This window comes from Pelophylax lessonae (genome assembly GCF_965119305.1).
Source record: "Pelophylax lessonae genome assembly, chromosome: 9".
Taxonomy (NCBI): domain Eukaryota; kingdom Metazoa; phylum Chordata; class Amphibia; order Anura; family Ranidae; genus Pelophylax; species Pelophylax lessonae.
In genome coordinates, this window is record NC_138776.1 from 147,751,555 (window position 1) to 147,769,297 (window position 17,743).

The 17,743-nt window shown below is 38.6% G+C and overlaps 1 protein-coding gene across 2 annotated transcripts in view; it reads left to right on the plus strand.

Annotated features, from left to right (window-relative positions):
- The window catches only part of SCD (stearoyl-CoA desaturase), a 74,784-nt gene extending 63,558 nt beyond the window's left edge, over positions 1-11,226 (plus strand). For both annotated transcript variants that reach the window (XM_082269287.1, XM_082269288.1), the window contains exons 4-6: positions 359-564; positions 4,587-4,819; positions 9,517-11,226. In XM_082269287.1, the coding sequence (XP_082125413.1) occupies positions 359-564; positions 4,587-4,819; positions 9,517-9,716 (639 nt within the window). In that variant the 3' untranslated portion in view covers positions 9,717-11,226. The remainder of the gene's footprint in view (positions 1-358; positions 565-4,586; positions 4,820-9,516) is intronic.
- Positions 11,227-17,743: the final 6,517 nt, after the last annotated feature.

The following is a 17,743-nucleotide window of genomic DNA, read 5'->3' on the forward strand; positions in this document are numbered from 1 at the left end:
CACCTCCACAGGCTAGCACTCCAGTGAGCGCTGAAGATGCAGAGCAGAGAGCCAGAGACTGACAGTCCTGGCTCTCTGCTTGGCGCAGAGGGGGAGAACAGAGCAATCAACAGTGCTTGATCGCTCAGTCCTCCTTGCAGAGGCGGCAGGGGACAGATGCAGCGTCCGATCAATGCATCGTCTACCTAGGTGAGTATAAATGTTTAATTTTTTCAAAGTCCAGACTTCTCTTTTAGGTAACTTGGTGTGTGATTAGGTACTGCTGTAATGTGTGCTTGATTAAGTAATTAAAACAACATACTTTAGAAAGGTTCTGGTAAGTACAGTTTTTTTTTTTTTTTTTTTTACTTTGTTTTAGAATGACATATATGAATGGGCACGAGACCACCGGGCACATCACAAATACTCTGAAACAAATGCAGACCCTCACAATGCAATGAGAGGCTTCTTCTTCGCACATATTGGTTGGCTTCTTATGCGAAAACACCCAGATGTAATAGAAAAGGGTAAAAAGCTTGATTTAAGTGACCTCCATGCAGACAAAGTGGTGATGTTTCAGAGAAGGTGAGTTTTCTAAGATGTGACTCCAATGTTGGCAATATGTATTTTTCAGTAGCAGAGTCTGTAGACAACCAATGTGCATTATAATCAGTGCTAGTACATTTAATGTTCTGAAGCATTAGTAAAGATGGAAACGTTATAAATTATACAACAAACCATTGCATTGTTCTTTCTTAATCAATCCCATCTATCATAGAAACAAATGAAGCAGAACACAGCTACAGTCTAGAAAAATCTTGTGCTAACATTATCATCAGCACTATCAGCCTTTTTTTATTTTTCACAAAGTGATAAAGGGAACCTATACTTAGCACACACAAAGGGAAACTAATAAAGGCTGCACACCTCTACCTTTGTTGTATTCCTTCTCTTTTCTGATCTGCTGGGAGAGCCCTGAGGAAGACCTGAACTTCTGAGTATGGTGATACATGTACCCAGCATTCTACAATGCAGTGCTCAGTGTCTGGGAGACATGTTGCAAGGTCTAAGCACTGTCACATGGGGCAAGGTGTGCCTACCTCCTAGGCAAATGATGACTTTCCTAAAGGCATTATTTGCATTGTATTTTAGATAGATTTTAGGGGCAGAGTAAGGGAAAGAAGAAGACACCTAGTGCTGCTTTCCTGTTAATTTGCCCTGTATGTTTAGACAAAATAATAAAAAAAAGTACAGTATTTCACAAAAATGAGTACACCCCTCACATTTTTGTAAATATTTTATTATATCTTTTCATGTGACAACACTGAAGAAATGACACTTTGCTACAATGTAAATTAGTGTGTGTACAGCTTGTATAACAGTGTAAATTTGCTGTCCCCTCAAAAAACCTCAACACACAGCCATTAATGTATAAACTGCTGGCAACAAAAGTGAAACGTCCAAAGTGTCAATATTTTGTGTGGCCACCATTATTTTCAAGAACTACCTTAACCCTCTTGGGCATGGAGTTCACCAGAGCCTCACAGGTTGCCAGTGGAGCCCTCTTCCACTCCTCCATGGCGACATCACTGAGCTGGTGGATGTTAGAGACCTTGCGCTCCTCCACCTTCCATTTGAGGATGCCCAACAGATGCTCAATAGGGTTTAGGTCTGGAGACATGCTTGGCCAGTCCATTCACTTTACTCTCAGCTTCTTTAGTAAGACAGTGGTCGTCTTGCAGGTGTGTTTGGGGTCGTTATCATGTTGGAATACTGCCCTGCGGCTCAGTCTCCAAAGGGAGTGGATCATGCTCTGCTTCAATATGTCACAGTAAATGTTGGCATTCATGGCTCCCTCAATGAACTGTAGCTCCCCAGTGCCAGCAGCACTCGTGCAGCCCCAAACCATGACACTCCCACCACCATGCTTGACTGTAGGCAACGCACACTTGTCTTTGTACCCTCACCTGGTTGCCGCCACACACGCTTGACACCATCTTGTCCAAATAAGTTTATCTTGGTCTTATCAGACCACAGGACTTTTGTGAGATACTGTACATCTCTACATAAAATGCACATTTCCTGATGTTCTGTCTTTATAAAACCACTGCAAGCACAGAAAAATGTACTATATTACCAAAAGTATTGAGATGCCTTCCTTTACACGCCCATTAATTTTAATAGGATCACAGTCTTAATCCGTAGGGTTCAGTATTGTGTTGGCCCACCCTTTGCAGCTATAACAGCTTCATCTCTTCTGTTGGAGAGAAGACCTGGCTCGCAATCTCCACTCCAATTGATCCCCAAGGTGTTCTATGGGGTTGAAGTCAGGACTCGCTCATCTATGTCTTTATGGACCTTGCTTTGTGCACTTGTCCAAATCATTTGGTGGAGGAGGATTATGGTGTGAGGTTGTTTTTAGGAGTTGGGTTGGCACTTTAGTTTCAGTGAAAAGAACTCCTAAGGGGTCAGCATACCAAGACATTTTGGACAATTTCATGCTCCCAACTTTGTGGGAACAGTTTGGGGAAGGTTCCTTCCTGTTCCAACATGACTGCGTACCAAGACACAAAGCAAGGTCCATAAAGACCTTGATAAGTGAGTTTGGGGTAAAGGAACTTGACCGGCCTGCACAGAGTCCTGACCTCAACCCGATAGAACCACTTTGGGATGAATTTGGGTGGAGACTGTGAGACAGGCTTTTTCTTCCACATCATTGCCTAAGCTTACAAATGCACTTCTGGAAAAATGGTCAAACATTCCCATAGACACTCTCCTAAACCTTGTGGACAGCCTTCCCAGAAGAGTTGAAGCTGTTATAGCTGCAAAGGTTGGGCCAACTCAATATTGAACCCTACAGACTAAGACTGGGATGCCATTAAAGTTCATGTGTATGTAAAGGCAGGTGTCCCAATACTTTTGGTAATATAGTGTACCTGTTGATCTGGCTAGAATTCCAGTGAGCCCCAACATCCTGTAGTGAGCTGACAACGCTGCTTCTTCCTCACTGTAATTCCAATTCCTGAGTTTTTCTCTGCTGGACCACACAGTGGGGTTGATTCACTAAAACTGGAGAGTGCAAAATCTGGTGCAGCTTCCAGGTTTTATTGTAAAAAGCTAATTGACCAAGATAAATTTAGAAGCTGATTGGCTAGCATGCACAGCTGCACCAGATTTTGCACTCTTCAGTTTTAGTAAATCAGCATCATAGTCTCCCCCTTTTGTTAGTTTACTGTAGTCTGGCAGTGCAATTATTCTACTTTCTCCTTTTGATTTACCAACAGATATGTATTGTAAGGGCTACATAGTTGTTGGTTAATCGAAATAAGAGTGCTCAATCAAGTTGTAAAGTGCATGACCTAGTCATGTAAATTTGAAGCAGCAAGTATGTAAACCTAACACATCACATCACATCAAAAATTAATTTCAGTAAAATATTGCAAAAATAACTTCCTCAACATACACTACTATAACTTAAATTAGAACTTTGCCCACAACAACTTGATAAAAAATGAAGTTCTTTAGCACAAACATACATTCCACATTAATAATAATGTTAGTGTGTGCTGTAAATTGCCTCCAGCATTGCTTCTGTTTCTTTATGCTGGAGGCTGCCAATTTGCTAAAACCCGGAGCCCTTAAACATCAGCCAATCATAAAGTGGAACTAAAACCATAGATTTCAATTTTTTTTAAAAATGTACATTCCTGGAATGCCGGGATTGCTAACTGTCACGTTCGCTTGTTTCCTCAACCAAACTGTCAAACCATCAATTGCTTGGTGTCATAACTGATCACATGTGCAGCGCTATGGCAGTTACAGATCAAACAAAAGCAGCTTTCTTGGCTGTAAAGGATAGGAGGGTTTAATTTCGCTTTAAGGCTGTCAGCAAAATGGCCTCTGCATATTCGTCAGTGCCTAAAAACGCAGGAGAGCAACTGAGCATATGCAGAGCAGGGTAAGACAGTGTATTACTGGAATTTAAACAGTATAGGCACTTATTTTTAATGTTTTACATAGCTATATCTGCAAAAGAGACCAGCCCCAAGTGATCTAGCAGTACTTAATTTTCTGATTAAAGTTCCACTTTAAGTTAACAGCCTTAAGCTACCCATACTTTAGTCAGTCTTGTTCGTTCAACCAGCAAGTTCAAAGAAAGAAAAAAAATACTGACCCTATTCTCCTATCTACACATTCAAGTTGGATTGGGGAATCTTCCCCGCTGAGCTATTGTATTGTTACAGTGGGGTGACTTCCCTGCTATCAGAATACACTGAGTAACCTTGTAGACTGTAGCCTGCAGTGCTGGCCGAGCAGCTAAAATCTGACAGGGTGATTGTACAGGTACAATCAGTAGACTGATGAGACAATCTGAAACCTGATCCTTGTCTTCAGCAAAGCTAACAAGCTAAATGCTTAGACTTTTGCTCATTTGTATAGCACTGGAGGGATCATGGAGCAGCACAATGAGAAGAATACTTGTAATCGATATCTGAAACATACTGTAGAATTGCCATACCCTAGCAACATATGTTATCTTACATTTTAGCCATTATTTTACACCAGCACCACTATGTATTAATTTCTTATCTACTTGTTTGTACCAGGCATTACAAGAAACTCATTCTACTGATGTGCTTTATCCTTCCCACTGTGGTCCCTTGGTATTTCTGGGGTGAATCTCTTTACAATTCAATATATGTACCCTGTCTATTGCGGTATGCTTTGGTGCTTAATGCAACATGGCTTGTGAACAGTGCAGCTCATATGTTTGGAAACCGACCATATGACAAGAACATCAACCCAAGGGAGAATAGATTTGTTGCTATAGGAGCAATTGGTAAGTATTTATTCTCTTTGATGATTATGAAGCTTTGTTACTTTTTTAAAATGAATAAACTGTGAGCTGAACTGCAATTGTTACCTCTGAAAATACACTCATCGGCCACTTTATTAGGTACACCTTGCAAGTACCGGGTTGGACCCCCTTTTTGCCTTATAACTGCCTTAATTCTTTGTGGCATAGATTCAACAAGGTGTTAGAAACATTCCACAGAGATTTTGGTCCATATTGACATGATAGCATCACACAGTTGCTGCAGATTTGCAGTTGCTTTGTGACATGATGCATTATCCTGCTGGAAGAAGCCATCAGAAGATGGGTACACTCTAGTCATAGGACAAGGGATGGACATGATCAGAAACAATACTCAGGTAGGCATGGTGTTTAAACAATGCTCAATTGGTACTAAAGTGCCCAAAGTGTGCCAAAAAAAAAATTTCCCCCACACCATTACTCCACCACCACCAGCCTGAACCGTTGATACAAAGCAGGATGGGTCCATGCTTTCATGTTGTTTATGCCAAATTCTGACCCTACCATCTGAATGTTGCAGATAAAATCGAGACTCATCAGACTTGGCAACCTTTTTCCAATCTTCTATTGTCTAATTTTGAGCCTGTGCAAATTTTAGCCTGTTTCCTGTTCTTAGCTGACAGGCGTGGCACCCATTGTGGTCTTCTGCTGCTGTAGCCCATTTGCTTTAGGTTTAGATGTGTTGTGCATTCAGAGATGGTGTTCTACATACCTTGGTTGTGGTTGTAACGAGTGATTATTTGAGTTACTGTTGCCTTTCTATCATCTCGAACCAGTCTGCCCATTCTCCTCTGACCTCTGACATCGAGGCATTTGCGTCCACACAACTGCCGCTCACTGGATATTTTCTCTTTTTCGGGCCATTCTCTGTAAACCATAGAGATGGTTGTGTGTGAAAATACCAATAGATCAGCAGTTTTTGAAATACTCAGACCAGCCCGTCTGGAACAATAACCATGCCACGTTCAAAGTCACTGAAATCCCCTTTCTTTCCCATTCTAATGCTCGGTTTGAACTTCAACAAGTCGTCTTCAACACATCTAGAAGCCTAAATGCATTGAGTTTCTACCATCTGATTGGCTGATTAGCATTTTACCAACCAATTGAACAGGTGTACCTAATAAAGTGGCCGTTGAGTGTATATTACCCAATACTATACATAGTATAGCAAAGCATTTACTCATCTGCATCATTGTCAGTGCTATCAGAGGTTGGTTTCATTAAAAATATGTACTGTACGTACATACACTTATGCATAAGAGACATGATCTTATTAGGTGAAAGTGATGTTGTAAACCCCACATTAAAAATTCATACCTCAGTGATCTCCATAAAAAAAGATCTTTTACATGAGGCTGTATTGTGACCTGTCTTTAACCATTATGTAGCCAATTATCTACATTGCACATGACTAAGGAGTCACAGCAAGCGACAGTTCTCTAAGATCACCATATTTTTTTTTTATCACTATAATTTGTCATTTCTGACCAAAAATACTGAAATTTATACCTGTTAATACTCAAAACAATTTAAATAGTTAATTTTTAAATGTAATGATATTTAATGTTATACACAGACAAACATATATTGAGTCAGACCAGCAATAATACATTCAATCCTTGTTAGGAAGTCTTCACCTCAATAGTTTTATACCATAAACTTGTAATATACTGTACAGTTTATTGTATGTGTGGCTCTGTGCTGCTAAAGTGATTGTAAAATCTCTTTTTAAAAAAAATAAAAATAACAAACATGTTATACTTACATCCTCTGTGCAGTTGGTTTTGCACAAAGCAGCCTGGATCCTCCTCTTCCTGGCCCCTCCTTCCTGTTGAGTGCCCCCACAGCAAGCAGCTTGCTATGGGGGCACCGCAGCCGAGTCACAGCTCCCTGTGTCCATTCACACACAGAGCTGCAGCCCCACCCTGCCCCCCCCTCTATCTCCTAATAGGCTGACTGACTTTGATTGACAGCAGTGGGAGCCAATGGTGCAGCTGCTGTGTCTCAGCCAATCAGGAGGGAGGTCTTGGACGGCTGCAACGCTTGTATACATCACTGGAGAGAGATGTGGCTCAGGTAATTATTAAGGGGTGCCGGGGAGGCTGCTTCACACAGAATGTTTTTTATCTTTTATTATTAAGATTAAAAACCTAACTCCTTTTAAGCTGGCCATGGACGGTTCGAATCTTGGCCGATTCAGCAAGGACTGGCTGAGATTCGACCCATGTATGGGCAGGCTGATTGTACCCAAGGTGATCGATGGATCACTAAAGTCGCTTCGTGTTCTTCCTGCTGGGACAGCTTCCTGCACTTCATGCTGGGATAACAGAATAGCTCCATGGGAGGGATTCCCCCATCAACACTGACTGACCCATGGTTGCAGGAAACGAAAACTCGCCATCTATGGCCTGCTTTACCGGAAACAAAATGCTGCTATTGCAGTTATCAGATTTCTGCTTACTTTTCTGTGTTTCTTTTGGAGAAGAGACTAGACTTGTAATTGCATTCCATTCAGTCCATGACCTCGGTCCCCAGGCCATGTTTGCTTAGTTATCAGTTCCTGTATCACTTGTTCCTCTAATCTCTGCTGCTATACAGTAGCCATACAAATCCAAAGTAGTTGTTGATTTTATTGATCCCTGTACAAACATTTCCCTCTAGGCAGCTCATTCACACTGGATGCTTTTTCCCAATGGATTGGTCACAGAAAAAGTACAGTGTTCAGAGGAGATTGTCTGAGTGCGGTATTGTAGTGCATTAAAAAAAGTCATGCAACTTTTTTGGCACAGTAAAGTATAACTAAAGGCAATTTTTTTGTTTTGGATAGAGTGAAGAGGGAATAGAATACTTCTCGGGTTTTTCCACCATCTGTGACTGTTAGGGGAGATTTGTCCTGTTTACTGTTATCATTGAGAGTGAAAGTGAAAGAAAATCACAAATTTTGGGTTGTCAGGACAGGATCAAAGGGGAACTTTTCCAATAAAAACTTGGGATTCCCTAACTTTGGAGGGATTTCCTCTCATTTCACATTTTGGCTATGTGACAGGAAAAGTGAAGGGAATTCCTCCCAATGGGAAACAGGTGAATAAAAACAAAGCTGACTGACTGTTAAAACCCTCCCTTACTCTAATAAAAAAGAAAAAAGTTTTACCACAAGTTATTATTATTATACAGTATTTATATAGCGCCAACAGTTAGAGCAGATAATACAGTTACAATACAATTCAATACAGGAGGAATCAGAGGGCCCTTCTCGTTAGAGCTTACAATCTACAAGTTCTACTTTAACTTCCATTTTTCCATTCAGGTCAAATAAAATGTGAGACTAAAACTCATTGTAATACATGTTAACATTTGAAAGTTGTTGTGAAGCAGCCCATAGGGCTATGAAGAACAATGATGTCCTTCAATACAAATGACTAGAAAAAGACTTGGAAAAGTAAAAGTGGGCAAGGTGATGGTTTAATTTCCTTCCTCACTTAAAACAGATTATTCTATCAAATTACAGGTTCTACTCTGGTTTGTATTCAATATTATTATATATTTAAAAAATAACAACCAAGTATCTTATATGACCCGTGTGGTTCCCATTATATGAATACATGAATGTTATCTGTGCAAAGGTGCGTATGTGGAGCTAGCAACTTCTAAGGGACCCACACACATAAGGCTGCATTCATTTGATACTTATGAATTTGAAAGGTTTCTGAGAACTATTAGGCTGTCCAGATTGCACTAATGACTGTAGAATAATTTTAAGGATAAGTTCACTTTTTAAGAAAAAATAATAAATGCACATTGTTTTTGTAGGTAGAAAAAGGTACATTTATTATTTTTTGTTTCTGGAGCCAAAGCATTGCACCAGCAATCAGCAGATCGCTAGTGCCATGCAGACCTGTCAGTGTATCTGTGTGCCCGTACATTGTACGGCCAAGCAGATACTATGTGACAGGAAGACTCAGTGAACTATTACAGTGCCCTGGTAGTTCATTGACAGCCTTGTAGTTTTCCATTCACAGAGGATTATGAATGAGTGAAGCGGCCATGTTTTTAAGATTGTGACAGCTATCGGGAGTGAAGATCCTCGCTAGGTATCAGAGCGGAGGCCGGTCTGTTCGTTGCTTGTTACACCCTGAATATGGATGTAACATGTTACAAAAGGTGAACTTATCCTTTAAGTTGAAAACTTTATTAGACTAACCATTGGCCTTTCTTCTACCTAGAGAAATAGGGATAGCACTGGGGTTTGCATCGTTTGTATGGCCATAGATAGGCATGCCTATAAAGATGAGATCAAGGAAGAGACATCTCTTGACACTTTGAATTTCTCTGTTACTGCTGCCTAATGTGAAAGGGTGCCAAAGAAATTCTGCTGTATATAGATCTTTTGCACATACACAGAAGTACTGACACCCTAATTTACCACAGATATAAATGATCATTTGGTGACACATACAGTATTTATGATGCACTTACAGTATCATACATAGTTGAGACAACAGCATCTCCTGCACCTGTGTGAAAGAATTCTAATGCGTAATCTAAAATAAAGCAACAATGACATGTATATGTAAAACACATTTTGTGTAAAATGACCTAGTATATAAAATGTTAGCTCCAATGAGTCTGAATTCTGATTACCATTTTTGATCTTCTTCTAGGTGAAGGCTTTCATAATTATCATCACACATTCCCTTATGACTATTCTAGCAGTGAGTTTGGAATCAAATACAATTTCACTACATTGTTTATAGATCTAATGTGCTACTTGGGCCTTGCCAGTGACTGCAAGAAAGTCTGCAAAGACACTATCAATGCTCGGCGACTGCGTACTGGCGATGGAAGCCATAGGAGTGGCTGAATACTGAGAAAAGACCGACCATTCTCAATATAGTTAACAACAAAAACAAAAATAGAGCGAGGATGCATATGATTACTTTAACATGATCCAGCAGTGTTCTTTTAACAATGTATTTAAAGTAATTATAACTCCACCTTGAAGTTTTAGCATTCAGACCATTTCTTCAATTTGTTATATGTACTGTTTCTTTATTAGGCTTTTGTATTTTGTTCTTATTTAAATTGTGTTTTATTGGTTGATATTTTTGCCAAGCATTCACTTTCTTACATTTAGTGTAAATTCTTGACCTAATTCCATGAGATCTCTACTTGCTGTAAATTTTGTCTTGAACACTGACCACAACTCCAGCTCTCTCTCTCTCTCTTTCTCTTAAGTTATCTCATTGACAGCTCTCAGGCTTTCTGCAACAAGAATGAAATCAAATAAGTGGACAACTTACAAGTGCCATTTTTTAACAGTTTGTACATACGGAAAAAAAAAACAGCTAGAGGAGTTTTGTATCTATTTCATTTACTCTTAATTGTATAAAAGTGGTTTCTAGATGTTCCTTTGCTGTCTTGCAACTGTTTGCTCTATCACTGATTCTAGATTAGGTGCAGTGCTAGGTTGCAGACTTTGTGGCAAATGCTTCAAGTGAGTTGTGGCAGTATGCATATTCAAGGTTGCTTAGACTATTATTGTACGCATAAAGGTACCACTCAACTGATTCAAATGGAAATGTATAGTAGAGAGGTCAAGTAAGTAGGTTACTGAGTTGGCTTCCTCAGTAGAAATGCGTTGCCTCGTTTTATGATTGCAAAAAGGATTCAAAAACGTTTAGGTGAATGCGATACTCTGTTTTATCCAAAACCACCAACCTAGAGATCATTCTGTGGCCTTGTAATAGCTTACAATGTTCCTGTTTTGCTGAGCATGATAGAGCCCTTCTATTTTCAGCATCATGATCTAAACATTACCATTGTAGAGGAGCGGTTTAGAAATGGAGCACTGAAAGAGGCACAGGAACTTGGTAATAAAAGTATGTTATGTTTCATTAAAAATTTATTACATTGTTGAGGAAAACGTGGAAGCCAGATTTTTGGTGTCATGCATTGATCATCCTGGCTAGCTGTGCCAACTTGTTCAGTAGATTAGCATAATTTGTAGAAATTTAGTGCATAGATGGGCATGGCTTGAAAACCCCACCCTTTTGTAATTTATGATGCTTACTGTCTCTCTTTAGTTAATAATGTAAAATATTTTGTCTGTCTGTTTAGAATATTTATAGCTAAAATTTCTGTAGCAGTAAAAGCTAGTTGACATCTAAGTACTTAACTGCTTACAAGATATAGATAATACTTATAGTATTTATCAATTGAATGCACTTATTAAATACAGACCTGCATAATTGTAGGAGAATAACGTGATTTCATTTTTAAATTTTTTTTTTTTTGAACAAGAAGCACTTAAATGGGCCAAAAAGGGTTGTGAGTTTGCTTTATGATAGTCTTCAGTTATTACATGTTTACATCTCAACCAAGGATTATCTCGAAAGACAGAGCAGGTTATTAGTTGTCTAATGCTGTAAGGGTTGCTAAACAACTGAGCAGGTTATGCTTTAGGATAGAACAAAAATTATTTCCCAAACTTTACTACAGCAGATAGCTGTATGATGGTAAGGGTTGAAATTTACCATTAAACACTGTGGGTCCATACATATGGGCAACATGGCTGGAATGGTAGATTTTCCCTGCACGGCTTTATATTTATTTCTTTTTTATTAACCTTTAGAAAGTATCATATTTTGGAGCTTTTTCGTGCTTAATGGACATGCCCAGTAGATTGGTGCTTTAGTGCAAACAACTGTGTCTACTGGCTCTAGACATCCGTGCAGCAATGAAGTAACACAAAAAAAATGAACTTAAATTTGTGAGTTTTATTCCCTGGTCTTGATGGTTACTGGTCCTGCATGCATATAAAATGTATGCAACATACTGCTTAAGTGCAGTGGTTAGATCTTTTAAATAGAGGTCTGTTTTCCCCTTTGGAATAGGGCAGTAAACTGACTAGTCGTGGACATGCGTGATTATCTTCTGTCATTGCTGTATTGCATGTCTGATTTACTGTATTATTTGATATTATGCTCATTAGAAATGGGGGGGGAGGGTCCATCAAAAACTTTGTAGTATTATAGTATCAGGCCTTCTGTACAATATTGCTACATATATTGCAGCATGCATGGCTAGTTTACCTTTGGGAATCCGGCTTAAACCCCCAACAAAAAAAAAACAAACTCTGAACATATGTTATCTAGTCATCAGTAGCAAACTAATATAATGTAAATTAGTAATATGAATAATAATGTAACCATTTTCAGCTCTGCATGGATAGATTATTCTAGCTGTCCATTCATAGATAAAGTCTGTATTAGTATTTTATATATGAGCTATGAGATTCTGCTTTATAATTTATTTTTTATTTTTTTTATAGTACAGTTTCTCTTTCTTCTGCTTCATAGCTCAACTGAAGTAAAAAAATATTGGCATGCAGGCAGTCGTGTCTGTTATGTTTTTTTTTTTCCTTGCAGCTCTTAATTGGTATTGGTTATAAAATGTAAGAAGACAAATACATGAATTACATTAAAGTAATATTAATGTAATGTGGAGTATTTGAAATATAGTCAAATGTGTAGTAAAGAACTTAATCTTATAAAACTATTCCTTAAAAAGCTTTGTTGTTCAGATGGAAGGATTGCAAATCTGAAACTCGATTCTTTAATTTACAGAATCATCTCAGTGTTATATAGTAATGTCTGTGCACTCCTTCTGTTGCTTTGCTGTTGCACGCAAATTCTAATAAATTATTTTTGTAGATTTGTTGGCTGCCAGCATGTCACAGTCGCCCACTATAAAGGAAAAATAACTGTGTATTTATACACATCTATTGATCAGCATTTAGCAATCCCTTTTGACTTTACACTGTAAAATATTCATTTTCTGATGTTGTATGTTTGTTCTTCCAGTCTTCACAAACAGTTGGGAAGCCACAACTCCAGTTTATATATTACTTTTTAAAAATAACCAAATCGTCTCTAGAGACTGGAGGTCAGATCCTTTTGGGCATCTAAAATACAATATATTACACTTTTTTTAAACCTAGAACTTGCCTGATAAATATGATGCTGTATTTAAATACACACTATGTTTTTATTTGTATTGCCTTTATTGCATCAAATTATGGCTAGACTAGCTTTGTAGTAAGAATGGCCACAATGGATTGGCCTTGCGGTAGGCTTGCTTAAATGTAGGCTGGTGCATTGATTCTTTACAAAAGTGTATATTCCCTTGGCTTTCATAGACAATTCATACTTTAATAAACATAAGCACTTAGACATAAAGCACTTATTAGAAATGTTAATTTTCTGGAGCGAATCTCCAGCTTAAAGATGCATATCCCCTATGAGCCTAAACAATTTCAAAAGAAACAAGTTAAGGACTCAGAATAAATGATCAGATAAAAAATGTATAACCCAATGAAAGGAAAGGGGATGACTTTAAGGGTGGCGTTGCTGTTAAATTGCAGAATTTTACAGGAATCAAGGAACCATATTGGTCTCAAACAGTGCATGTGTATGACTTGCATGTGTTAACGTTAGCACAAGCTTAAAGGGCCCGAATCCGTGCAGTAGAGGTTGTTCTTTAAGGCACTTTAAATTATACCAGGCTGTCAAACCGGTGTATTTTGCACTGTCAATGGTCTCCTCTACAGTTAACAAATGTAAACCAAATGAGGCATTACAATGGTCTCCTCTACAGTTAAAGCATTTAAACCAAATGAGGCAATAGCTGTTCCTCGGCTGATAAAAGCTACACCTTCCTACAAAGTTATGCAGCTTCCTCCAGGATAAAATGCTGTATGATGCAAATATTACTATGATGTTAAAGACCATGACTTTAGCACCATTCTTTGCATCAATCTACTCTTGAATGCTGGGTCCCAAGGTGAGGCCACCTCAGGGGAGGGAAGGGGGTGACTTTATGCTCTGCACTTCAGGAAATTTGTTGAATGATACTGTATATCATTCAGCCTGCAAGAATACCAGCAATGGATCACAGATTGAGTGAGTCTGTGCTGGTCAGTCCTGGTAAGATAAAAATAAGCTTTTTTTACACATTTTTTACAATTGGTGTACTATTTTTTTTTTTTAAATAAAGTAGAATTGGGCTGTATTTTTCCAGGTGCTATAATCCTTCTGGCATTAAGCGTGGCTTAAATTTGGTGTACTCTTTTTTTAAATACCCATCTGAGCAATCTGTTTTTTCCAAATATAATTTAATACCTATAAACAGTACTTCAGATAGCTGTTTTTGGTTCAGTCCAGTATTCCAAAGAGTGTAGTAAATGTCCAGGCTGCCTTGTAATATATATTGCTTGAGCCCACTTTGTGTTTTTTTTTTTTTTTTTTTACTGAAAAGCTCACATTGGTATGTCATTTGCAATATATTTTTAATTGGAAAACATCCTGTTAGTACAGGTCTTAGTTCTTATGAAGTCATTCAGGCAGTAAGACAGAGCAAAAACAGGAAGTCAGGTTAAATTACTTTTGCCAAACCAGTGAAAGATGAAATCTTCCTGCCTTTAATGAATTACTATACAATGTACACCTTTGCACTGCCTCATTTAAAGTGTAACTTAAGTTTTTAGTAGTGTGGAGAAGGATTGGAACATCTTTTTTAGCTTTTATTGCATGTCTCAGTCCCCATTGGTACGATTTCCCTTTACGCCTAGTGACACTGTTATTGGAATAGAAAATTAGGGAAATCCTCCCCAACAAGGACAGACTGCAGTTAAACCTGATAGGGGTTCTAAACCATCCCCATTCTATGCAAATATATAAAAAGTTTTTCCTGGAGTCATCTATTGCACTGTAAAATGTACTCAAGTGAAAAGGATTAGACAAAAAAGGATGAGGGGCTTTGAAATGTAAATCTGGCTTATCTGTGTGTCCCTATTTAATCTATTTTCCTGGGGTTCTCCTGTAAAGTACTTTTACTATTAATCAAATTTGTTTTTGAGGTGCCTTCTCTGCAATGCCACTTAACCAGATATATTTCCAATGGGCCTTGAAGTCGAAGTTAATGCACAAATTTGGCAAGTGTCAGTGTAGACCTACAGTAGAGTTCATGTACGAGATTGTGTGTATGAGTGTAGGGTTTTAAACTGGGTTTCCTAACTTATGGGCCAAAACAGGAACTTTTTTCCAGATAGCTTTGCCTGGTTGGTTGTGACAGGCAGGGAATAGTTGGTCATCAAAGTTATGGAACTTACAATTGAAGTGGTTGTGCTAGGTTTGGGTTCTGATGTTTGATCAGTTTAGCAATGGTAAGTTAAATTTAGGGAAAAATGTATACTCATAGTTAGACTAAGTACGTAACATTCTGTTTGGTTTGCTGCTCAAGTCCCTTCTACTGGTTGCTTGAAGTACAGAAAGCTTCCTAGCTAAAATAAAAATGTATTAATAAATCTGTATCTGCTATAAACTACAAACTGAGTTTAAAACTAGTCAGTCGTATTGGTTGTTGAAAGCATAACCCTTATCTGCTTCAGTAAATCATACCTTTAGTGTACAGATTTAGAGCTTATACGACAAAAAAATGCTAAAAAGCATCTCAACAACTGCAGATTTGTTTCCATCAATAAACTGTGAATACAGGGAATATGATAACAACACAATAAATTAAAGTCAGGGACTTTTTATTGAGACGGCAACAGACAACATTTGTTTGGACATACAAATTCTTTTAAGGATGTTTGTGTTCTCTTTATTGATCATTTCATTATAGTATATTGTCTTGTGATTTTGTTGGAGAAACCATAGTTAGAGTGTTTGTCTGGGTCTCTCAGTTTTGGACTAAAAATAAAAAGGTCTGTGGGTGCAAAAAAAAAATTATTTATATATATATATATATATATATATATATATATATATACTGATTGCATTTTGAAGCTTGAAAAAAAAAAAAACCTACACCGAGAAACACACTAGGGAGCAAGAATCAAAATGACACCCAAGTAAGACTTTGAAATGTAATGTTAATTGTATGTATACTGTTCCAACAAAACTGTTAAACTGTGTGACAGAAAGTAACATTTTCTATTAATAAAAATTGTTAAGACTACTTTTTTGTGCTTTTTTTTTTCTAAAATGTTCTATGCTGCAATTGTGCTTGGAGAAGCTACAGTATCTCACAAAAGTGAGTACACCCCTTACATTTTTGTAAATCTTTTATTATATCTTTTCATGTGACAACACTGAAGAAATGACACTTTGCTACAATGTAAAGTAGTGAGTGTACAGCTTGTATAACAGTGTAAATTTGCTATCCCCTCAAAATAACTCAACCCACAGCCATTAATGTCTAAACCGCTGGCAACAAAAGTGAATACACTCCTAAGAGGAAATGTCCAAATTGGGCCCAAAATGTCAATATTTTGTGTGGCCACCATTATTTATTTTTATTATTTTCCAGCATTGCCTTAACCCTCTTGGTATGGAGTTCTCCAGAGTTTCACAGGTTGCCACTGGAGTCCTCTTCTACTCTTCCATAATGACATCACAGAACTGGTGGATATTAGAGACCTTGTACTCCTCCACCTTCCATTTGAGGATGCCCCACAGGTGCTCAATAGGGTTTAGGGCTGGAGATATGCTTGGCCTAGTCCATCACCTTTACCCCAGCTTCTTTAGCAAGACAGTGGTCATCTTGGAGGTGTGTTTGGGGTCGTTATGTTGGAATACTGCCCTGCGGCCCAGTCTTTGAAGGGAGGGGATCATGCTCTGCTTCAGTATGTCGCAGTACATGTTGGCATTCATGGTTCCCTCAATGAATTGTAACTCCTCAGTGCTGGTAGCACTCATGCATCCCCAGACCATGGCACTCCCACCACAATGCTTGACTGTTGTCTTTTTACTCCTCACCTGGTTGCCGCCACACACGCTTGACACCATCTGAACCGAATACGTTTTTATTGACGACATGTAGACCAATTTGATGCAGTGTGCAGCGTATGGTCTGAGCACTGACAAGCAGACCCCCCCACCCCTACAACCTCTGCAACAATGCTGGCAGCACTCACGTCTATTTCCCAAAGACAACCTCTGGATATGACACTGAGCACGTGCACTCAACCTCTTTGGTCGACCATGGCGAGGCCTGTTCTGAGTTGAACCTGTCCTATTAAATTGCTGTATGGTCTTGGCCACCGTGCTGCAGCTCAGTTTCAGGGTCTTGGCAATCTTCTTATAGCCTAGACCATCTTTATGTAGAGCAACAATTCATTTTTTCAGATCCTCAGAGAGTTCATTGCCATGAGGTGCCATGTTGAACTTCCAGTGACTAGTATGAGAGAGGGAGAGTGATAACACCAAATTTAATACACCTGCTCCCCATTTACACATGAGACCCTGTAACACTAACGAGTCACATGACACGGGGAGGGAAAATGGCTAATTGGGCCCAATTCGGACATGTTCACTTAGTGGTGTACTCGCTTTTGTTGCCAGCGGTTTAGACATTAATGGCTGTGTGTTGAGTTATTTTGAGGGGACAGCAAATTTACACTGTTATAAAAGCTGAATTCCTTACTACTTTACATTGTAGCAAAGTGTCATTTCTTCAATGTTGTCACATGAAAGGATATAATAAAATAATTCTAAAAATGTGAGGGATGTACTCACTTTTGTGAGATACTGTATATGATAGAGAAACACTAACGTTATGGGGTTGGTTTACTAATGGCAAATAGGCTGTCCCCTTTAAAAGGGAATGTTCCCTTAGTAAATTAGGTAAAGCTGTACTGATTTCCTTCATCCAATCATGTGCAAAAATAAATACTGTTTTCCCCCACTCGTCTTCCAGGACAGCCCTTGAGAGATGGGGCTCCTCCCACCGGACAGGAAACACTTTGCCACTAGCTCTTTAAAAGGCGGTCCCTCAGGCACCGGGTCAGTTTTTTGTGTTTCCTCACTCCAGAGGAGCGTCAGCCAG